The sequence below is a fragment of the Pseudophryne corroboree genome, unplaced genomic scaffold, assembly GCF_028390025.1.
Source record: "Pseudophryne corroboree isolate aPseCor3 unplaced genomic scaffold, aPseCor3.hap2 scaffold_1150, whole genome shotgun sequence".
Classification (NCBI taxonomy): Eukaryota; Metazoa; Chordata; class Amphibia; order Anura; family Myobatrachidae; genus Pseudophryne; species Pseudophryne corroboree.
In genome coordinates, this window is record NW_026967775.1 from 158414 (window position 1) to 175884 (window position 17471).

General features: G+C 53.0%; 1 protein-coding gene, 2 non-coding genes and 3 pseudogenes across 3 annotated transcripts; all 6 read right to left on the reverse strand.

The window, feature by feature from the left end:
* Window positions 1–1196: 1196 nt before the first annotated feature.
* Window positions 1197–1371, reverse strand: LOC134990245 (U2 spliceosomal RNA; annotated as a pseudogene).
* Window positions 1372–7969: 6598 nt separating this feature from the next.
* Window positions 7970–8093, reverse strand: LOC134990197 (U2 spliceosomal RNA; annotated as a pseudogene).
* Window positions 8094–9358: 1265 nt separating this feature from the next.
* Window positions 9359–9543, reverse strand: LOC134990242 (U2 spliceosomal RNA). Its single transcript, XR_010195110.1, has one exon. It is a non-coding gene; the product is annotated as a U2 spliceosomal RNA (small nuclear RNA).
* A 25-nt stretch (window positions 9544–9568) lies between these two features.
* Window positions 9569–11187, reverse strand: LOC134990162 (uncharacterized). Its single transcript, XM_063950659.1, has one exon. It carries the CDS (start codon window positions 11116–11118, stop codon window positions 9937–9939), a length of 1182 nt encoding a protein of 393 aa, XP_063806729.1. The 5' UTR covers window positions 11119–11187; the 3' UTR covers window positions 9569–9936.
* A 4043-nt stretch (window positions 11188–15230) lies between these two features.
* LOC134990187 (U2 spliceosomal RNA) lies at window positions 15231–15335 on the reverse strand (annotated as a pseudogene).
* Window positions 15336–16600: 1265 nt separating this feature from the next.
* On the reverse strand, window positions 16601–16783 carry LOC134990247 (U2 spliceosomal RNA). The gene has a single exon (XR_010195113.1). It is a non-coding gene; the product is annotated as a U2 spliceosomal RNA (small nuclear RNA).
* Between the last annotated feature and the right edge of the window lie 688 nt (window positions 16784–17471).

The window sequence follows — 17471 nt, forward strand, 5'->3', positions numbered from 1 at the left end:
TCCCCCACGCACGCTTACGCTATACTATCTGCAGATTGACTTGACTTTGGTTGGCGGCGGCGATCCCAGCAAAGAAGAGGGAGAAGGAAGGAGAAGTCCGGACTGACAAGCAGGCAGTCACCCAGGCGCGCGCGCAACCACATTCCATCACTCACTCCTGCATCGTGAGTTTTCTCTCCTCTCCTGTCTTGCTGGCTGCTTGACTGACTGACTGGCTGGCTGATGCACAATCATTTGCATTTGGTCCGCCTCCGACAACCACACCCACCAGACGTCTGCCGCCCGTCCCGTCTGTCCCTGCTGGCTCCGTGCTTATCACATTGACACAATGCTATGCACTTGCACTTCATCACTTAAGCAGTGGGACATTCATTCTGCAATGGAAGGTTCCCTGGCTGCCTTGAACCTCCTGTCTCTAAAATCTGGATTGTTTCAACCAACCCGTTCATCCTGGCAGATTTCAATTTTTCACTACAGTGTGAGGGCTCTGTGATGTCATCATGATGCACACTCTATGATGTCATCATGATGCGACACATGTGATGTCATCATTATGCGACACACGTGATGTCACAATGTGCTTGGCTGTACGGACTGCATTTGCTTGGCTTGCTAACTGACATCCACTTGAGGGAGACACACACCAGGAGATGGATGCAGCATATACACATACTGCAGAGCTTGTGCCTTTAGTGCCTGTAACAGCAACTATCCACACCTCCTGCAACCAGCGTGGACACCACCGCCACTAAAATAAAAATTAGTTCCAAACATGACCAGGTCGAAAAGACCAGCCGAAAGGATGATCATGATAGTAAGTTAAAAATGTAGGAATTCATTTCGAAGTGGTAATGCTTCTTCGTTCGTACTTAGTTTGCATTCAAGAATTAGGCCTACGTAGGCCTCACATCCAAATGCTGATCAACTGTTTCAATTTGTCTTGTGCAGAAGGAGGGAATTCAATGGAGACAAGAAGTAGACGATAAATAAGACTCCACACAGTAGTTCACACGTGCTTTTATTCATCCATTGTAACATTTTAATAGACAGCAAAGATTGAATACAATTTTGACACAGTATAAAAAGCATGCTTACAAAATCCAAGAGTTTATCAATGCAGCAGGCAAAAAAACATTGCAAATCCTGGGGAATAAGCTGAGAAGTCATCATTCATCTATTTTTGGAATACAGATTAGGAAAGGTGCACCGGTCCCGGAGGTACTGCAATACCGGGTCAATGCGTGGAGTGGACAGAGCAAGCTCTTCTTCCATCTCCCTGTTCTAAAAATCCATTTAATATATGGCCCCCAGATAGGGGGCGTATCAGATATTAAACTGATAAGAACAGATTTTTTTGATTGAAAAAGCGTCTTTATTGGTATAAAGTTGCAAAAAACAGACGGTAACATTGACAAACATGAGTGCCGTGTCGCAGCACAGGCCAGAACACAGCACAGATGCAGACTGTATAGTGCAGTCGAAGAACTACGGCGCGGGCCTGTAGCCTACACTGTAGTTCTCAGGCTGCCCTATGCAATTAAACGATACAATAACACAACAGTAAATAAGGCTATGGGTGTGGAGGGTAGGGGGGTGAGGGAGGGTGAATCACAAGCCCGAAGCTTTATTGAAAGACAGACACATATAAGGGGAAGGGCAATAAATAGAAGACATCAATAAAACAACAGACATTGTGAGTGAGGGGGCAGGGGCCACGGTCCCAAAGTCTCATTTTCGGTTCGGACAAGGGGGGAGGGGCAGAAAAAGGGGGGGTTTAGTCCTCTTCTTCCTCAGGGCTGTCCATGGTGGAATAGTCTCTGAGCAGGCTGTGGACCAGCCTGCAACAGTCCTGGATGGACATCCTCTCCCTCCTCAGAATGAGGCGGTTCCTGGCTAGCCACGAAGCGTCCTTCATACAGTTCATAAGGCGCCAGGCTTCCTGGATCGCCCCAACGGTGTGGGTGCCAGGGAATAGTCCGTAGAGTACCGAATAGTACGTGAGACAGTTCCTCGGCACAGAGTTTTTCAGTTCGTTTTCCAGGGCGTCCAACAACAACTGGGCCCAGGCACAGTCCCAAAACAGGTGCATAGATGTTTCCTCGTGTATGATGCACCTGGGGCAATGTCTGTACCTGCACAGGTTCCGGGAGTGCATGAATGACCGGAGGGGCAGGCCCCCCTGGATGGCCATCCACGACAGGTCTTTGTGTCTGTTTGTGAGCCTTTTAGAGGCCACATTCTCCCAGACCTGTTTGGCAGTCGCTGAAGGGAGCCCCGGAATCGGCTCCAAGTCGTCTTTAGCTCTGATGAGCTTGTAGATCGTCTTTGATTTCCATAAGTCAGGTTTAACTCCCTCCAGTTGGTGTTCCCTCACGAACTTGGACACGTCCAGGTAGAACCACGGGGTGTTCCAGTTGTAAGGGATGGAGCTGTCCCATTTGTCCCAGCCGAGATTCCTCCAAAGAGGCAGGAGGAAGAAACGGGACATGGAGTTTCCTGCAGAATCGTTCAAGTTCTCGTACATTGTCCTTCGGATGCAGTTACAGACGAAGAAGGCTCGAAGCATGGTGGGGATATCAGGGATACCCTTTCCACCCTTGAGGGGCTCCTTGTACATAACTGCACGCTTTACTCTGTCCATCTTGGAGCCCCAGATGAAGTAAAACACTGCCCTTGTGATGGCCCTGCAGACGGTTGCCAGTGGTGGCCAGGCCTGCGCGGTGTACTGCAGAACGGGAAGAATCTCGTTGCGCAGCACAAGTGATTTCCCCTCGATGGTAAGTTCTCTGAGGCTCCACAATCCAATCTTTTGTCGAACAGTCGCCAGTCTCTCTTCCCAACATCTCAGGGCTGCACCCTCACCGCCGAACCAGACTCCCAGGATCTTGATGAAGTCGGGCTTGATGGCAAAAGGAAATGGTGCAGAGGATGACAGGTGCCACTTTCCGAAGAGCATAGCCTCTGACTTCCCGCAGTTGACTTTAGCCCCTGAGGCTCGGCCGAAGTTCTCGCAGGTCTGGACGAGTGCTGTCACCGAACGCTGGTCTGCGCAGAAGACAGTGACGTCATCCATGTACAGCGAACACTTGGCCTCTCGTCGGTCACGACCCGGTGCGGCGATCCCTCTGATCTCTGGATTCCGTCTGATGCATACAGCCATAAGCTCTATAACACAAACAAAAAGAAGAGGTGAAAGAGGGCAGCCTTGTCTGACCCCGGACAAGATGGAAAAGGGGTCAGTCTTCCAGCCGTTCACCAGCACCGAGCTGTGGATATCAAGGTACATCAGGTTAACATACGTACAAAACATTTTACCGAGACCAAATTTATGCAGAACCCTGCCCATCAGCTCATGTGAGACACGATCAAAGGCCTTCTCCTGATCAAGACTGACCAGGGCCGCGTGCACGTTCCGATCCTTGATGTAATGGACCGTGTCTCTGAGGAGGGCGAGGCTGTCTGCAATCCTGCGACCAGGGATGGCGCAGGTCTGGTCCGGGTGAATGATCTGTCCGATGACAGCCTTCAGCCTGTTGGCGAGCACCTTGGCGAGGATCTTGTAGTCCACGTTTAAGAGAGAGATGGGCCTCCAATTTTTCAGCTCACATCTCTCCCCCTTACGCTTATACAAGATCGTGATCATTCCCTCCCTCAGCGATGGGGGCATTTTGCCCTCCACCACCATCTCCCCGTACAGCTCGAGCAGGTCCGGTCCAATGAGGTCCCACAGCGCTACGTAGAGCTCTGCTGGGAGACCATCACTGCCCGGGGTCCTGCCCTGCCTAAAGGATTTGGCGGCAGAGTGCAACTCCTCCAACGCCAAGGGAGCATCCAGGGCGGCTTTACCTGCAGGATCAACGGTGTTAGTGATACCTGACAGGAACTTATCAGCCTCCTCGCTGTCTGTGGTCTTAGGGGAGTAGAGGTCGCTGTAGTAGTCGCGGACGACTTTCATCACGCCCTCCTTCCCCTGTCTGGGGATGCCGGCCTCATCTCGCAGCTCAGTCAGGGGCGTGTGGCCAGAGTGGAGTTTCCTGAAAAAGAAAGAATTGCATTTCTCGTCCTTCTCAAGGTTCTCCACCTTGGAACGGAAGACGATACGTCTGGATTCCTCCTCAAAGTGCCCTTTCAGGCCCTCTTTGGTCTCATCCAGCTCGTCTCTCACGTCCCAGCCGCACCGTTGTAGGTCCAGCAGGGACTGCAGGTGTCTTTGCAGTCTCTTGAAGTTCCTCTTTCGGTCGCACGCCTGTTGTCTCCCTTTAACCTGAAAGAAACTGCGAATGTTAGCCTTAGCATATTCCCACCAGTCGCTCATGCATTCAAAATAACATTTGTCATTTTTCCATGTGATGTAGGCATCCTTCAGCTCCGCCAGCACCTCCTCTCTTTCCAGCAGGGCACAATTCAACTTCCAGGAGCCTGGGCCAGGCGCAAAGCCGCTACCCAGGACTCCTTGGAAGAGAATGGCCCTGTGGTCTGAGAAGAAGCAGGGGACCATAGAATGCCTGGTCTGCTTCACTGTTCTAGAGGTAAACACAAAGTCAATGCGGGAACGCACAGAGCCATCGGGGCGGCTCCATGTAAAGTTCACGGAGCCGGACCCCATGGAGCCCATAGCGTCCCGCAGTGATGCTTCGGTCACCATTTCTATGAGCAGTTTAGACGTCACGTCAAGCTTGGTACAGTTGCTGGTGCTGCGTCCATCCTCTTCCATGGTGCAGTTGAAGTCTCCTGCCATCACTACCGCCCTAGTGGTTGCGAGCTGCGGTCGCAGGGTCTGGAAAAGCTCCAAGCGCTCATTCTTGCCAGGGGGGGCGTACACGCAGATAAGCCTAATAGGCTCACCTGCCCAGGAACCGTCTACGATAAGCAATCTGCCGCAGACGAGCTCCTGAACAGAATCTAGCGTGAAGAGGCTCCCCCTAATAAGAATGGCGACCCCTGCAGACTTACACTCACCTCCACCGGACCAATAGGAGGCGCCGTGAGACCACTGCCTGCCCAGATGTTTGTAGGACTTGGAGAAAGGAAGAGAGCATTCCTGCAACATGTACACATCACATTTCTGACTATCTAAGAAAGTAAACACAGACTGTCTTCTAAGCTTATCCTTAATACTCCTCACATTAATGGTGAAAATTGAAAATGACGCCATTAGTTGGGGAAAAAAGAGAGGTTAGGCAACAGTTCTACATTTACGTTACCACTCCGTCGGGCGGGGCTTCCTCGGCATCGGATGCCAGGTTCCCTTGCTCGGGTAGCGGCGAGTTGTCTCCCAGTATCCGGTCGAGTAAGGCGTCGGCGTTGGCATCCAGCTCCTCCTCCTCCTCCCTGCTGAATGCCTCCGCCAGCTCCTCCATTTCTTCTTCCAGCGGGATCAGCTCGACCGCCAGTTTCTTAGAGGATTCGGAGTCCGCAGACGGGCTGTCGAGCTCCTTCCTCTTGCAGTTCCGTGTCTTCTCGGCACCTGCAGTTGGAGTAAGAGGGGAGGGGAGGGCGGGGAAATCTTCCTGGGAAGAAAGGTCAGGTGGGGCGGGGGTGGCTGGGTTGGGAGAGACAATGGGCTGGGTAGGAGAGTCGGAGGAGGGGTCAGGGAGGGTTGCGACAGTGGTAGGGATGGGAGTCACTGTCGCAGGGGGTGGGCTGGTGGAGATGGGGAGGGAGGTGGTGAGGGAGGATGGGAGGGGGGTGGGTTTGACTGGTTTCTTACCCTCCTGCGGTTTCTTTTCCTTCTGCGTAGCAGAGGGCAGCAGCTTGAGGGCAGGGTTGGCACGTCCGGTCACCACAGCTGAGTAGGTTCTCGACCTACTCGGGCAGTCCCTGTAGACGTGGTCCACTTTGCCGCACAGGTTGCAGGTTTTCCTCGTGGGGCAGTCCTTGGTCTCATGGCTGGCCATGTGGCAATTCTTGCATGCCGGGACCTTGCAGTCCTTCATCACGTGGCCCATCCCGCCGCACTTCCTGCAGTTGCGTGGCTGGTCGGCGTAGTGGAGAAGTCCTTGAGATCCCCCCAGGGAGAAGCACTGTGGGAGGTGCTTGACTCCTTCTGGGCACGAGGTGTCCTTTTGCAGGACGACGATCACAGCCCACTTTCCAGTCCAGAAGCTGTTCCCATCCAGAACCCTTGTGGGGTCCTTCTTGACGGTACAGAACCGGCTGAGGAAGGTGACAATGTCCTTGATGGGCGTGTGTGGGTTCCTCATTGAAACCGTCACCCGCCTTTCCTCTCTTTGAATAGGGCAATTGCCCACAAAGCGGGAGAAAGGGGATTCGGGTCTCGCCGATTTCACTGCCTCCCAGTACCTCTTGCAGATGGCAAGGGAGGCGAAGGTGACGTAAAAGATCCCCTTCAGGTAATTCTGGATGCTGAGGGTTTCAGCGGTCGAGAAGCCCTGGTCCAGGATCATCTTCTTCCCAAAGGTCTCCACTGTCATGTCCGGCATCCGTCCATCCACCTCCTTCAACTTCATCACCACGGTGAATCTCATCCAGGGCTCCAGGGACGGTTTGTCTTTGGTGCTCACCTGGGTGGGTGTCGCTGGCGGTGTTGCTGCAGGGGTTGTGGCGCTGGTTGCGGTCGATCCGGTGGGGGCTTTGGCGGTTTTTTTCGCCGTCTTGGCCTGGCTCTTCTTGGCGAGGGTGGCCGGAGTGGAGGCAGAGGCTGGAGCAGCTGGGGCTGGAGCAGCTGGGGCTGGAACAGCGGCGGCTGGGGCAGCGGTGGCCATACTCACGGGTCCTTTGGCGTAGAAGGCGGGGCGGAGGATCAGCGCTGTCGTCGAGAGGAGGAGAGGCGGTCGGTCGCTTCAGAGGGCAGAGCCAGCAAGTCTAGCCCTCCAGTGCAGGTAGGGGGCGCTGCAGAGCTTCTCCGGCGAAGTCCCTTTTCTCCACGCAGTCTTGCTGGCGTAGGGGGGGTATCTTCTCCAGAGGGCAGAGCAAACAAGTCTAACCCTCTGCTGTAGCTGGGGAGCGATGCAAATCTTCACCCTCTTCAAGCGATCTTCTCCTTCTCCTCGCAGTCTCGACTTTCGATTTTTCTGGCTTCTCGGCCCGGGTGCAGCTTAGCCCTGAGAAGGACAATTGTCGGTCCAAGAAACAAGGTAGCACCGTCAGTCAGCGTGAACTGATAAGAACAGATTTTTTTTTTTTTTATCGAAGCCCGAGGTGCGTGACTTCATCACCCAGTGTCTGTGACCAAACGTGCTGGGGGCGAAGGTTCTTGGACCCTCTCCGAAAGGAGAAGGGCCCCGTTACTCCCCTAACCCTCAGAGCCCGAAGGCCTACTGGGGGAAAAAAGGGACTGTGGGTCCCCCCTTGCCAAAGCGCGGAGGGACCCTCGTGTGTCCCCAGGGTTGGCCGAAGCTTCCCCCTGGGGACCGATATCAGCCTCTGGCCCTCCCCAAAAGGAGAGGGCCTCAGCAACTTAGGAGAGAGGGTGGCCCATAAGGGTCTCACCTTAACCCCAACAAAACCGTGACGTGACACACTACAAAAAACATAAAAAGTGCTAGTGCTGTGCGTAAGTGCAAAACACGTGAGTGGGCATAAATAAATAAATAAGCCCCAGCCAGAAGGCCGGGGGGTATAAAAAATTTTCCTTACCCTAGCCAAAAGGCCAGGGCAAAGGAAGTGGGTGCAGACAGGAAGGGTTGAAGTGTTAAGTGCTAAAGTGCCTTAGTGCAAAGGTGGCTCGAAACCCCAGTGCATTTCCGGCACCCCTGTCCCTTCCAGTTCCAGGGGCACGAAACACCTCGAGCTTCTAGCTGCTCCCGACCTCTCAGCCAGACCCAGTTTCATACCCACTCGGTGCCAGGGTCAACCCCCAGTACGAGAAGAGATACTAGACCAGGCCTTTCTCCACTCCACGCAAGGGGCCTTTTTTCATCCCCTTAGAAGGACGGTGGATACTAAGCCTAGTTTTTCTCCCCTCTCGACCAGAGGCAGCGCCACACCCCAGCATTTGGTACTCCACAAAGTGTTTCTCCATTCCACATCTAGGAACCTCTCACGCTCCTAGTGTAAGAACAGATACTCCACCCTGTGTTTCCCTCGAGCAGGTACTACACTTGATCTTAGCCAAAAGGCCGAGAAGCGATAACCCGAATGTGGGCTGAGGGACCGGCGCAACCGAAACAGGATCTACAATCCATCATGGAGAATCACCCTCCCCCACGCACGCTTACGCTATACTATCTGCAGATTGACTTGACTTTGGTTGGCGGCGGCGATCCCAGCAAAGAAGAGGGAGAAGGAAGGAGAAGTCCGGACTGACAAGCAGGCAGTCACCCAGGCGCGCGCGCAACCACATTCCATCACTCACTCCTGCATCGTGAGTTTTCTCTCCTCTCCTGTCTTGCTGGCTGCTTGACTGACTGACTGGCTGGCTGATGCACAATCATTTGCATTTGGTCCGCCTCCGACAACCACACCCACCAGACGTCTGCCGCCCGTCCCGTCTGTCCCTGCTGGCTCCGTGCTTATCACATTGACACAATGCTATGCACTTGCACTTCATCACTTAAGCAGTGGGACATTCATTCTGCAATGGAAGGTTCCCTGGCTGCCTTGAACCTCCTGTCTCTAAAATCTGGATTGTTTCAACCAACCCGTTCATCCTGGCAGATTTCAATTTTTCACTACAGTGTGAGGGCTCTGTGATGTCATCATGATGCACACTCTATGATGTCATCATGATGCGACACATGTGATGTCATCATTATGCGACACACGTGATGTCACAATGTGCTTGGCTGTACGGACTGCATTTGCTTGGCTTGCTAACTGACATCCACTTGAGGGAGACACACACCAGGAGATGGATGCAGCATATACACATACTGCAGAGCTTGTGCCTTTAGTGCCTGTAACAGCAACTATCCACACCTCCTGCAACCAGCGTGGACACCACCGCCACTAAAATAAAAATTAGTTCCAAACATGACCAGGTCGAAAAGACCAGCCGAAAGGATGATCATGATAGTAAGTTAAAAATGTAGGAATTCATTTCGAAGTGGTAATGCTTCTTCGTTCGTACTTAGTTTGCATTCAAGAATTAGGCCTACGTAGGCCTCACATCCAAATGCTGATCAACTGTTTCAATTTGTCTTGTGCAGAAGGAGGGAATTCAATGGAGACAAGAAGTAGACGATAAATAAGACTCCACACAGTAGTTCACACGTGCTTTTATTCATCCATTGTAACATTTTAATAGACAGCAAAGATTGAATACAATTTTGACACAGTATAAAAAGCATGCTTACAAAATCCAAGAGTTTATCAATGCAGCAGGCAAAAAAACATTGCAAATCCTGGGGAATAAGCTGAGAAGTCATCATTCATCTATTTTTGGAATACAGATTAGGAAAGGTGCACCGGTCCCGGAGGTACTGCAATACCGGGTCAATGCGTGGAGTGGACAGAGCAAGCTCTTCTTCCATCTCCCTGTTCTAAAAATCCATTTAATATATGGCCCCCAGATAGGGGGCGTATCAGATATTAAACTGATAAGAACAGATTTTTTGATTGAAAAAGCGTCTTTATTGGTATAAAGTTGCAAAAAACAGACGGTAACATTGACAAACATAAGTGCCGTGTCGCAGCACAGGCCAAAACACAGCACAGATGCAGACTGTATAGTGCAGTCGAAGAACTACGGCGCGGGCCTGTAGCCTACACCGTAGTTCTCAGGCTGCACTATGCAATTAGACGATACAATAACACAACAGTAAATAAGGCTATGGGTGTGGAGGGTAGGGGGGTGAGGGAGGGTGAATCACAGGCCCGAAGCTTTATTGAAAAGACAGACACATATAAGGGGAAGGGCAATAAATAGAAGACATCAATAAAACAACAGACATTGTGAGTGAGGGGGCAGGGGCCACGGTCCCAAAGTCTCATCTTCGGTTCGGACAAGGGGAGAGGGGCAGAAAAAGGGGGGTTTTAGTCCTCTTCTTCCTCAGGGCTGTCCATGGTGGAATAGTCTCTGAGCAAGCTGTGAACCAGCCTGCAACAGTCCTGGATAGACATCCTCTCCCTCCTCAGAATGAGGCGGTTCCTGGCAAGCCACGAAGCGTCCTTAACACTGTTCATAAGGCGCCAGGCTTCCTGGATCGCCCCAACGGTGTGGGTGCCAGGGAATAGTCCGTAGAGTACCGAATGGTACGTGAGACAGTTCCTTGGCACAGAGTTTTTCAGTTCGTTTTCCAGGGCGTCCAACAACAACTGGGCCCAGGCACAGTCCCAAAACAGGTGCATAGATGTTTCCTCGTGTATGATGCACCTGGGGCAATGTCTGTACCTGCACAGGTTCCGGGAGTGCATGAATGACCGGAGGGGCAGGCCCCCCTGGATGGCCATCCACGACAGGTCTTTGTGTCTGTTTGTGAGCCTTTTAGAGGCCACATTCTCCCAGACCTGTTTGGCAGTCGCTGAAGGGAGCCCCGGAATCGGCTCCAAATCGTCTTTAGCTCTGATGAGCTTGTAGATCGTCTTCGATTTCCATAAGTCAGGTTTAACTCCCTCCAGTTGGTGTTCCCTCACGAACTTGGACACGTCCAGGTAGAACCACGGGGTGTTCCAGTTGTAAGGGATGGAGCTGTCCCATTTGTCCCAGCCGAGATTCCTCCAAAGCGGCAGGAGGAAGAAACGGGACATAGAGTTTCCTGCAGAATCGTTCAAGTTCTCGTACATTGTCCTGCGGATGCAGTTACACACGAAGAAGGCTCGAAGCATGGTTGGGATATCCGGAATACCCTTTCCACCCTTGAGGGGCTCCTTGTACATAACTGACCGCTTTACTCTGTCCATCTTGGAGCCCCAGATGAAGTGAAACACTGCCCTCGTGATGGCCCTGCAGACGGTTGCCAGGGGTGGCCAGGCCTGCGCGGTGTACTGCAGAACGGGAAGAATCTCATTGCGCAGCACAAGTGATTTCCCCTCGATGGTAAGATCTCTGAGGCTCCACAATCCAATCTTTTGGCGAACAGTCGCCAGTCTCTCATCCCAACATCTCAGGGCTGCACCCTCGCCGCCGAACCAGACTCCCAGGATCTTAATGAAGTCGGGCTTGATGGTGAAAGGAAATGGTGCAGAGGATGACAGGTGCCACTTTCCGAAGAGCATAGCCTCTGACTTCCCGCAGTTGACTTTAGCCCCTGAGGCTCGGCCGAAGTTCTCGCAGGTCTGGACGAGTGCTGTCACCGAACGGTGATCCGCGCAGAAGACAGTGACGTCATCCATGTACAGCGAACACTTGGCCTCTCGTCGGTCACGACCCGGTGCGGCGATCCCTCTGATCTCTGGATTCCGTCTGATGCATACAGCCATGAGCTCTATAACACAAACAAAAAGAAGAGGTGAAAGCGGGCAGCCTTGTCTGACCCCGGACAAGATGGAAAAGGGGTCAGTCTTCCAGCCGTTCACCAGCACCGAGCTGTGGATATCAAGGTACATCAGGTTAACATACGTACAAAACATTTTACCGAGGCCAAATTTATGCAGAACCCTGCCCATCAGCTCATGTGAGACACGATCAAAGGCCTTCTCCTGATCAAGGCTGACCAGGGCCGCGTGCACGTTCCGATCCTTGATGTAATGGACCGTGTCTCTGAGGAGGGCGAGGCTGTCTGCAATCCTGCGACCGGGGATGGCGCAGGTCTGGTCCGGGTGAATGATCTGTCCGATGACATCCTTCAGCCTGTTGGCGAGCACCTTGGCGAGGATCTTGTAGTCCACGTTTAAGAGAGAGATGGGCCTCCAATTCTTCAGCTCACATCTCTCCCCCTTACGCTTATACAAGATCGTGATCATTCCCTCCCTCAGCGATGGGGGCATTTTGCCCTCCACCACCATCTCCCCGTACAGCTCGAGCAGGTCCGGTCCAATGAGGTCCCACAGCGCTACGTAGAGCTCTGCTGGGAGACCGTCACTGCCCGGGGTCCTGCCCTGCCTAAAGGATTTGGCGGCAGAGTGCAACTCCTCCAACGCCAAGGGAGCATCCAGAGTGGCTTTGCCTGCAGGATCAATAGAGTTAGTGATACCTGACAGGAACTTATCGGCCTCCTCGCTGTCTGTGGTCTTAGGGGAGTAGAGGTCGCTGTAGTAGTCTCTGACGACTTTCATCACGCCCTCCTTCCCCTGTCTGGGGATGCCGGTCTCATCTCGCAGCTCGGTCAGGGGCGTGTGGCCAGAGTGGAGTTTCCTGAAAAAGAACGAATTACATTTCTCGTCCTTCTCAAGGTTCTCCACCTTGGAACGGAAGACGATACGTCTGGATTCCTCCTCAAAGTGCCTTTTCAGGCCCCCTTTGGTCTCATCCAGCTCGTCTCTCACGTCCCAGCCGCACCGTTGGAGGTCCAGTAGGGACTGCAGAAGTCTCTGCAGCCTCTTGAAGTTCCTCTTTCGGTCGCACGCCTGTTGTCTCCCTTTAACCTGAAAGAAACTGCGAATGTTAGCCTTAGCATATTCCCACCAGTCGCTCATACATTCAAAATAACATTTGTCATTTTTCCATGTGATGTAGGCATCCTTCAGCTCCGCCAGCACCTCCTCTCTTTCCAGCAGGGCACAATTCAACTTCCAGGAGCCTGGGCCAGGCGCGAAGCCGCTACCCAGGACTCCTTGGAAGAGAATGGCCCTGTGGTCTGAGAAGAAGCAGGGGACCATAGAATGCCTGGTCTGCTTCACTGTTCTAGAGGTAAACACAAAGTCAATGCGGGAACGCACAGAGCCATCGGGGCGGCTCCATGTATAATTCACGGAGCCGGACCCCATGGAACCCATAGCGTCCCGCAGTGATGCTTCGGTCACCATTTCTATAAGCAGTTTAGACGTCACATCAAGCTTGGTAGAGTTGCTGGTGCTGCGTCCATCCTCTTCCATGGTGCAGTTGAAGTCTCCTGCCATCACTACCGCCCTAGTGGTTGCGAGCTGCGGTCGCAGGGTCTGGAGAAGCTCCAAACGCTCATTCTTGAAAGGGGGGGCGTACACGCAGATAAGCCTGATAGGCTCACCTGCCCAGGAGCCGTCCACGACAAGTAATCTGCCGCAGACGAGCTCCTGAACAGAATCTAGCGTGAAGAGGCTCCCCCTGATAAGAATGGCGACCCCTGCAGACTTACACTCGCCCCCACCGGACCAATAGGAGGCGCCGTGAGACCACTGCCTGCCCAGATGTTTGTAGGACCTGGAGAAAGGAAGAGAGCATTCCTGCAACATGTACACATCACATTTCTGACTATCTAGGAAAGTAAACACAGACTGTCTTCTAAGCTTATCCTTAATACTCCTCACATTAATGGTGAAAATTGAAAATGACGCCATTAGTTGGGGAAAAGAGAGAGGTTAGGCAACAGTTCTACATTTACGTTACCACTCCGTCGGGCGGGGCTTCCTCGGCATCGGATGCCAGGTTCCCTTGCTCGGGTAGCGGCGAGCTGTCTCCCAGTATCCGGTCGAGTAAGGCGTCGGCGTTGGCATCCAGCTCCTCCTCCTCCTCCCTGCTGAATGCCTCCGCCAGCTCCTCCATTTCTTCTTCCAGTGGGGTCAGCTCGACCGCCAGTTTCTTAGAGGATTCGGAGTCCGCAGACGGGCTGTCGAGCTCCTTCCTCTTGCAGTTCCGTGTCTTCTCGGCACCTGCAGTTGGAGTAAGAGGGGAGGGGAGGGCGGGGAAATCTTCCTGGGAAGAAAGGTCAGGTGGGGCAGGGGTGGCTGGGTTGGGAGAGACAATGGGCTGGGTAGGAGAGTCGGAGGAGGGGTCAGGGAGGGTTGCGACAGTGGTAGGGATGGGAGTCACTGTCGCAGGGGGTGGGCTGGTGGAGATGGGTAGGGAGGTGGTGAGGGAGGATGGGAGGGGGGTGGGTTTGACAGGTTTCTTACCCTCCTGCGGTTTCTTTTCCTTCTGCGTAGCAGAGGGCAGCAGCTTGAGGGCAGGGTTGGCACGTCCGGTCACCACAGCTGAGTAGGTTCTCGACCTACTCGGGCAGTCCCTGTAGACGTGGTCCACTTTGCCGCACAGGTTGCAGGTTTTCCTCGTGGGGCAGTCTTTGGTCTCATGGCTGGCCATGTGGCAATTCTTGCATGCCGGGACCTTGCAGTCCTTCATCACGTGGCCCGTCCCGCCGCACTTCCTGCAGTTGCGTGGCTGGTCGGCGTAGTGGAGAAGTCCTTGAGATCCCCCCAGGGAGAAGCACTGTGGGAGGTGCTTGACTCCTTCTGGGCACGAGGTGTCCTTTTGCAGGACGACGATCACAGCCCACTTTCCAGTCCAGAAGCTGTTCCCATCCAGAACCCTTGTGGGGTCCTTCTTGACGGTACAGAACCGGCTGAGGAAGGTGACAATGTCCTTGATGGGCGTGTGTGGGTTCCTCATTGAAACCGTCACCCGCCTTTCCTCTCTTTGAATAGGGCAATTGCCCACAAAGCGGGAGAAAGGGGATTCGGGTCTCGCCGATTTCACTGCCTCCCAGTACCTCTTGCAGATGGCAAGGGAGGCGAAGGTGACGTAAAAGATCCCCTTCAGGTAATTCTGGATGCTGAGGGTTTCAGCGGTCGAGAAGCCCTGGTCCAGGATCATCTTCTTCCCAAAGGTCTCCACTGTCATGTCCGGCATCCGTCCATCCACCTCCTTCAACTTCATCACCACGGTGAATCTCATCCAGGGCTCCAGGGACGGTTTGTCTTTGGTGCTCACCTGGGTGGGTGCCGCTGGCGGTGTTGCTGCGGGGGTTGTGGCGCTGGGTGCGGCCGATCCGGTGGGGGCTTTGGCGGTTTTTTTCGCCGTCTTGGCCTGGCTCTTCTTGGCGAGGGTGGCCGGAGTGGAGGCAGAGGCTGGAGCAGCTGGGGCTGGAGCAGCGGGGGCTGGAACAACGGCGGCTGGGGCAGCGGTGGCCATACTCACGGATCCTTTTGGCGGAGAAGGCGGGGCGGAGGATCAGCGCTGTCGTCGAGAGGAGGAGAGGCGGTCGGTCGCTTCAGAGGGCAGAGCCAGCAAGTCTAGCCCTCCAGTGCAGGTAGGGGGCGCTGCAGAGCTTCTCCGGCGAAGTCCCTTTTCTCCACGCAGTCTTGCTGGCGGAGGGGGGTATCTTCTCCAGAGGGCAGAGCAAACAAGTCTAACCCTCTGCTGTAGCTGGGGAGCGATGCAAATCTTCACCCTCTTCAAGCGATCTTCTCCTTCTCCTCGCAGTCTCGACTTTCGATTTTTTCTGGCTTCTCGGCCCGGGTGCAGCTTAGCCCTGAGAAGGACAATTGTCGGTCCAAGAAACAAGGTAGCACCGTCAGTCAGCGTGAACTGATAAGAACAGATACTACACTTGATCTTAGCCAAAAGGCCGAGAAGCGATAACCCGAATGTGGGCTGAGGGACCGGCGCAACCGAAACAGGATCTACAATCCATCATGGAGAATCACCCTCCCCCACGCACGCTTACGCTATACTATCTGCAGATTGACTTGACTTTGGTTGGCGGCGGCGATCCCAGCAAAGAAGAGGGAGAAGGAAGGAGAAGTCCGGACTGACAAGCAGGCAGTCACCCAGGCGCGCGCGCAACCACATTCCATCACTCACTCCTGCATCGTGAGTTTTCTCTCCTCTCCTGTCTTGCTGGCTGCTTGACTGACTGACTGGCTGGCTGATGCACAATCATTTGCATTTGGTCCGCCTCCGACAACCACACCCACCAGACGTCTGCCGCCCGTCCCGTCTGTCCCTGCTGGCTCCGTGCTTATCACATTGACACAATGCTATGCACTTGCACTTCATCACTTAAGCAGTGGGACATTCATTCTGCAATGGAAGGTTCCCTGGCTGCCTTGAACCTCCTGTCTCTAAAATCTGGATTGTTTCAACCAACCCGTTCATCCTGGCAGATTTCAATTTTTCACTACAGTGTGAGGGCTCTGTGATGTCATCATGATGCACACTCTATGATGTCATCATGATGCGACACATGTGATGTCATCATTATGCGACACACGTGATGTCACAATGTGCTTGGCTGTACGGACTGCATTTGCTTGGCTTGCTAACTGACATCCACTTGAGGGAGACACACACCAGGAGATGGATGCAGCATATACACATACTGCAGAGCTTGTGCCTTTAGTGCCTGTAACAGCAACTATCCACACCTCCTGCAACCAGCGTGGACACCACCGCCACTAAAATAAAAATTAGTTCCAAACATGACCAGGTCGAAAAGACCAGCCGAAAGGATGATCATGATAGTAAGTTAAAAATGTAGGAATTCATTTCGAAGTGGTAATGCTTCTTCGTTCGTACTTAGTTTGCATTCAAGAATTAGGCCTACGTAGGCCTCACATCCAAATGCTGATCAACTGTTTCAATTTGTCTTGTGCAGAAGGAGGGAATTCAATGGAGACAAGAAGTAGACGATAAATAAGACTCCACACAGTAGTTCACACGTGCTTTTATTCATCCATTGTAACATTTTAATAGACAGCAAAGATTGAATACAATTTTGACACAGTATAAAAAGCATGCTTACAAAATCCAAGAGTTTATCAATGCAGCAGGCAAAAAAACATTGCAAATCCTGGGGAATAAGCTGAGAAGTCATCATTCATCTATTTTTGGAATACAGATTAGGAAAGGTGCACCGGTCCCGGAGGTACTGCAATACCGGGTCAATGCGTGGAGTGGACAGAGCAAGCTCTTCTTCCATCTCCCTGTTCTAAAAATCCATTTAATATATGGCCCCCAGATAGGGGGCGTATCAGATATTAAACTGATAAGAACAGATTTTGATTGAAAAAGCGTCTTTATTGGTATAAAGTTGCAAAAAACAGACGGTAACGTTGACAAACATAAGTGCCGTGTCGCAGCACAGGCCCAAACCCAGCACAGATGCAGACTGTATAGTGCAGTCGAAGAACTACGGCGCGGGCCTGTAGCCTACACCGTAGTTCTCAGGCCGCACTATGCAATTAAACGATACAATAACACAACAGTAAATAAGGCTATGGGTGTGGAGGGTAGGGGGGTGAGGGAGGGTGAATCACAAGCCCGAAGCTTTATTGAAAGACAGACACATATAAGGGGAAGGGCAATAAATAGAAGACATCAATAAAACAACAGACATTGTGAGTGAGGGGGCAGGGGCCACGGTCCCAAAGTCTCATTTTCGGTTCGGACAAGGGGGGAGGGGCAGAAAAAGGGGGGCTTTAGTCCTCTTCTTCCTCAGGGCTGTCCATGGTGGAATAGTCTCTGAGCAGGCTGTGGACCAGCCTGCAACAGTCCTGGATGGACATCCTCTCCCTCCTCAGAATGAGGCGGTTCCTGGCAAGCCACGAAGCGTCCTTAACACAGTTCATGAGGCGCCAGGCTTCCTGGATCGCCCCAACGGTGTGGGTGCCAGGGAATAGTCCGTAGAGTACCGAATGGTACGTGAGACAGTTCCTTGGCACAGAGTTTTTCAGTTCGTTTTCCAGGGCGTCCAACAACAACTGGGCCCAGGCAC

Bases quoted from the DNA above. Each gene is read 5' to 3' on its own strand.
- LOC134990162 (XM_063950659.1), bottom strand. From the start codon at position 11,118: ATGCTCTTCGGAAAGTGGCACCTGTCATCCTCTGCACCATTTCCTTTC.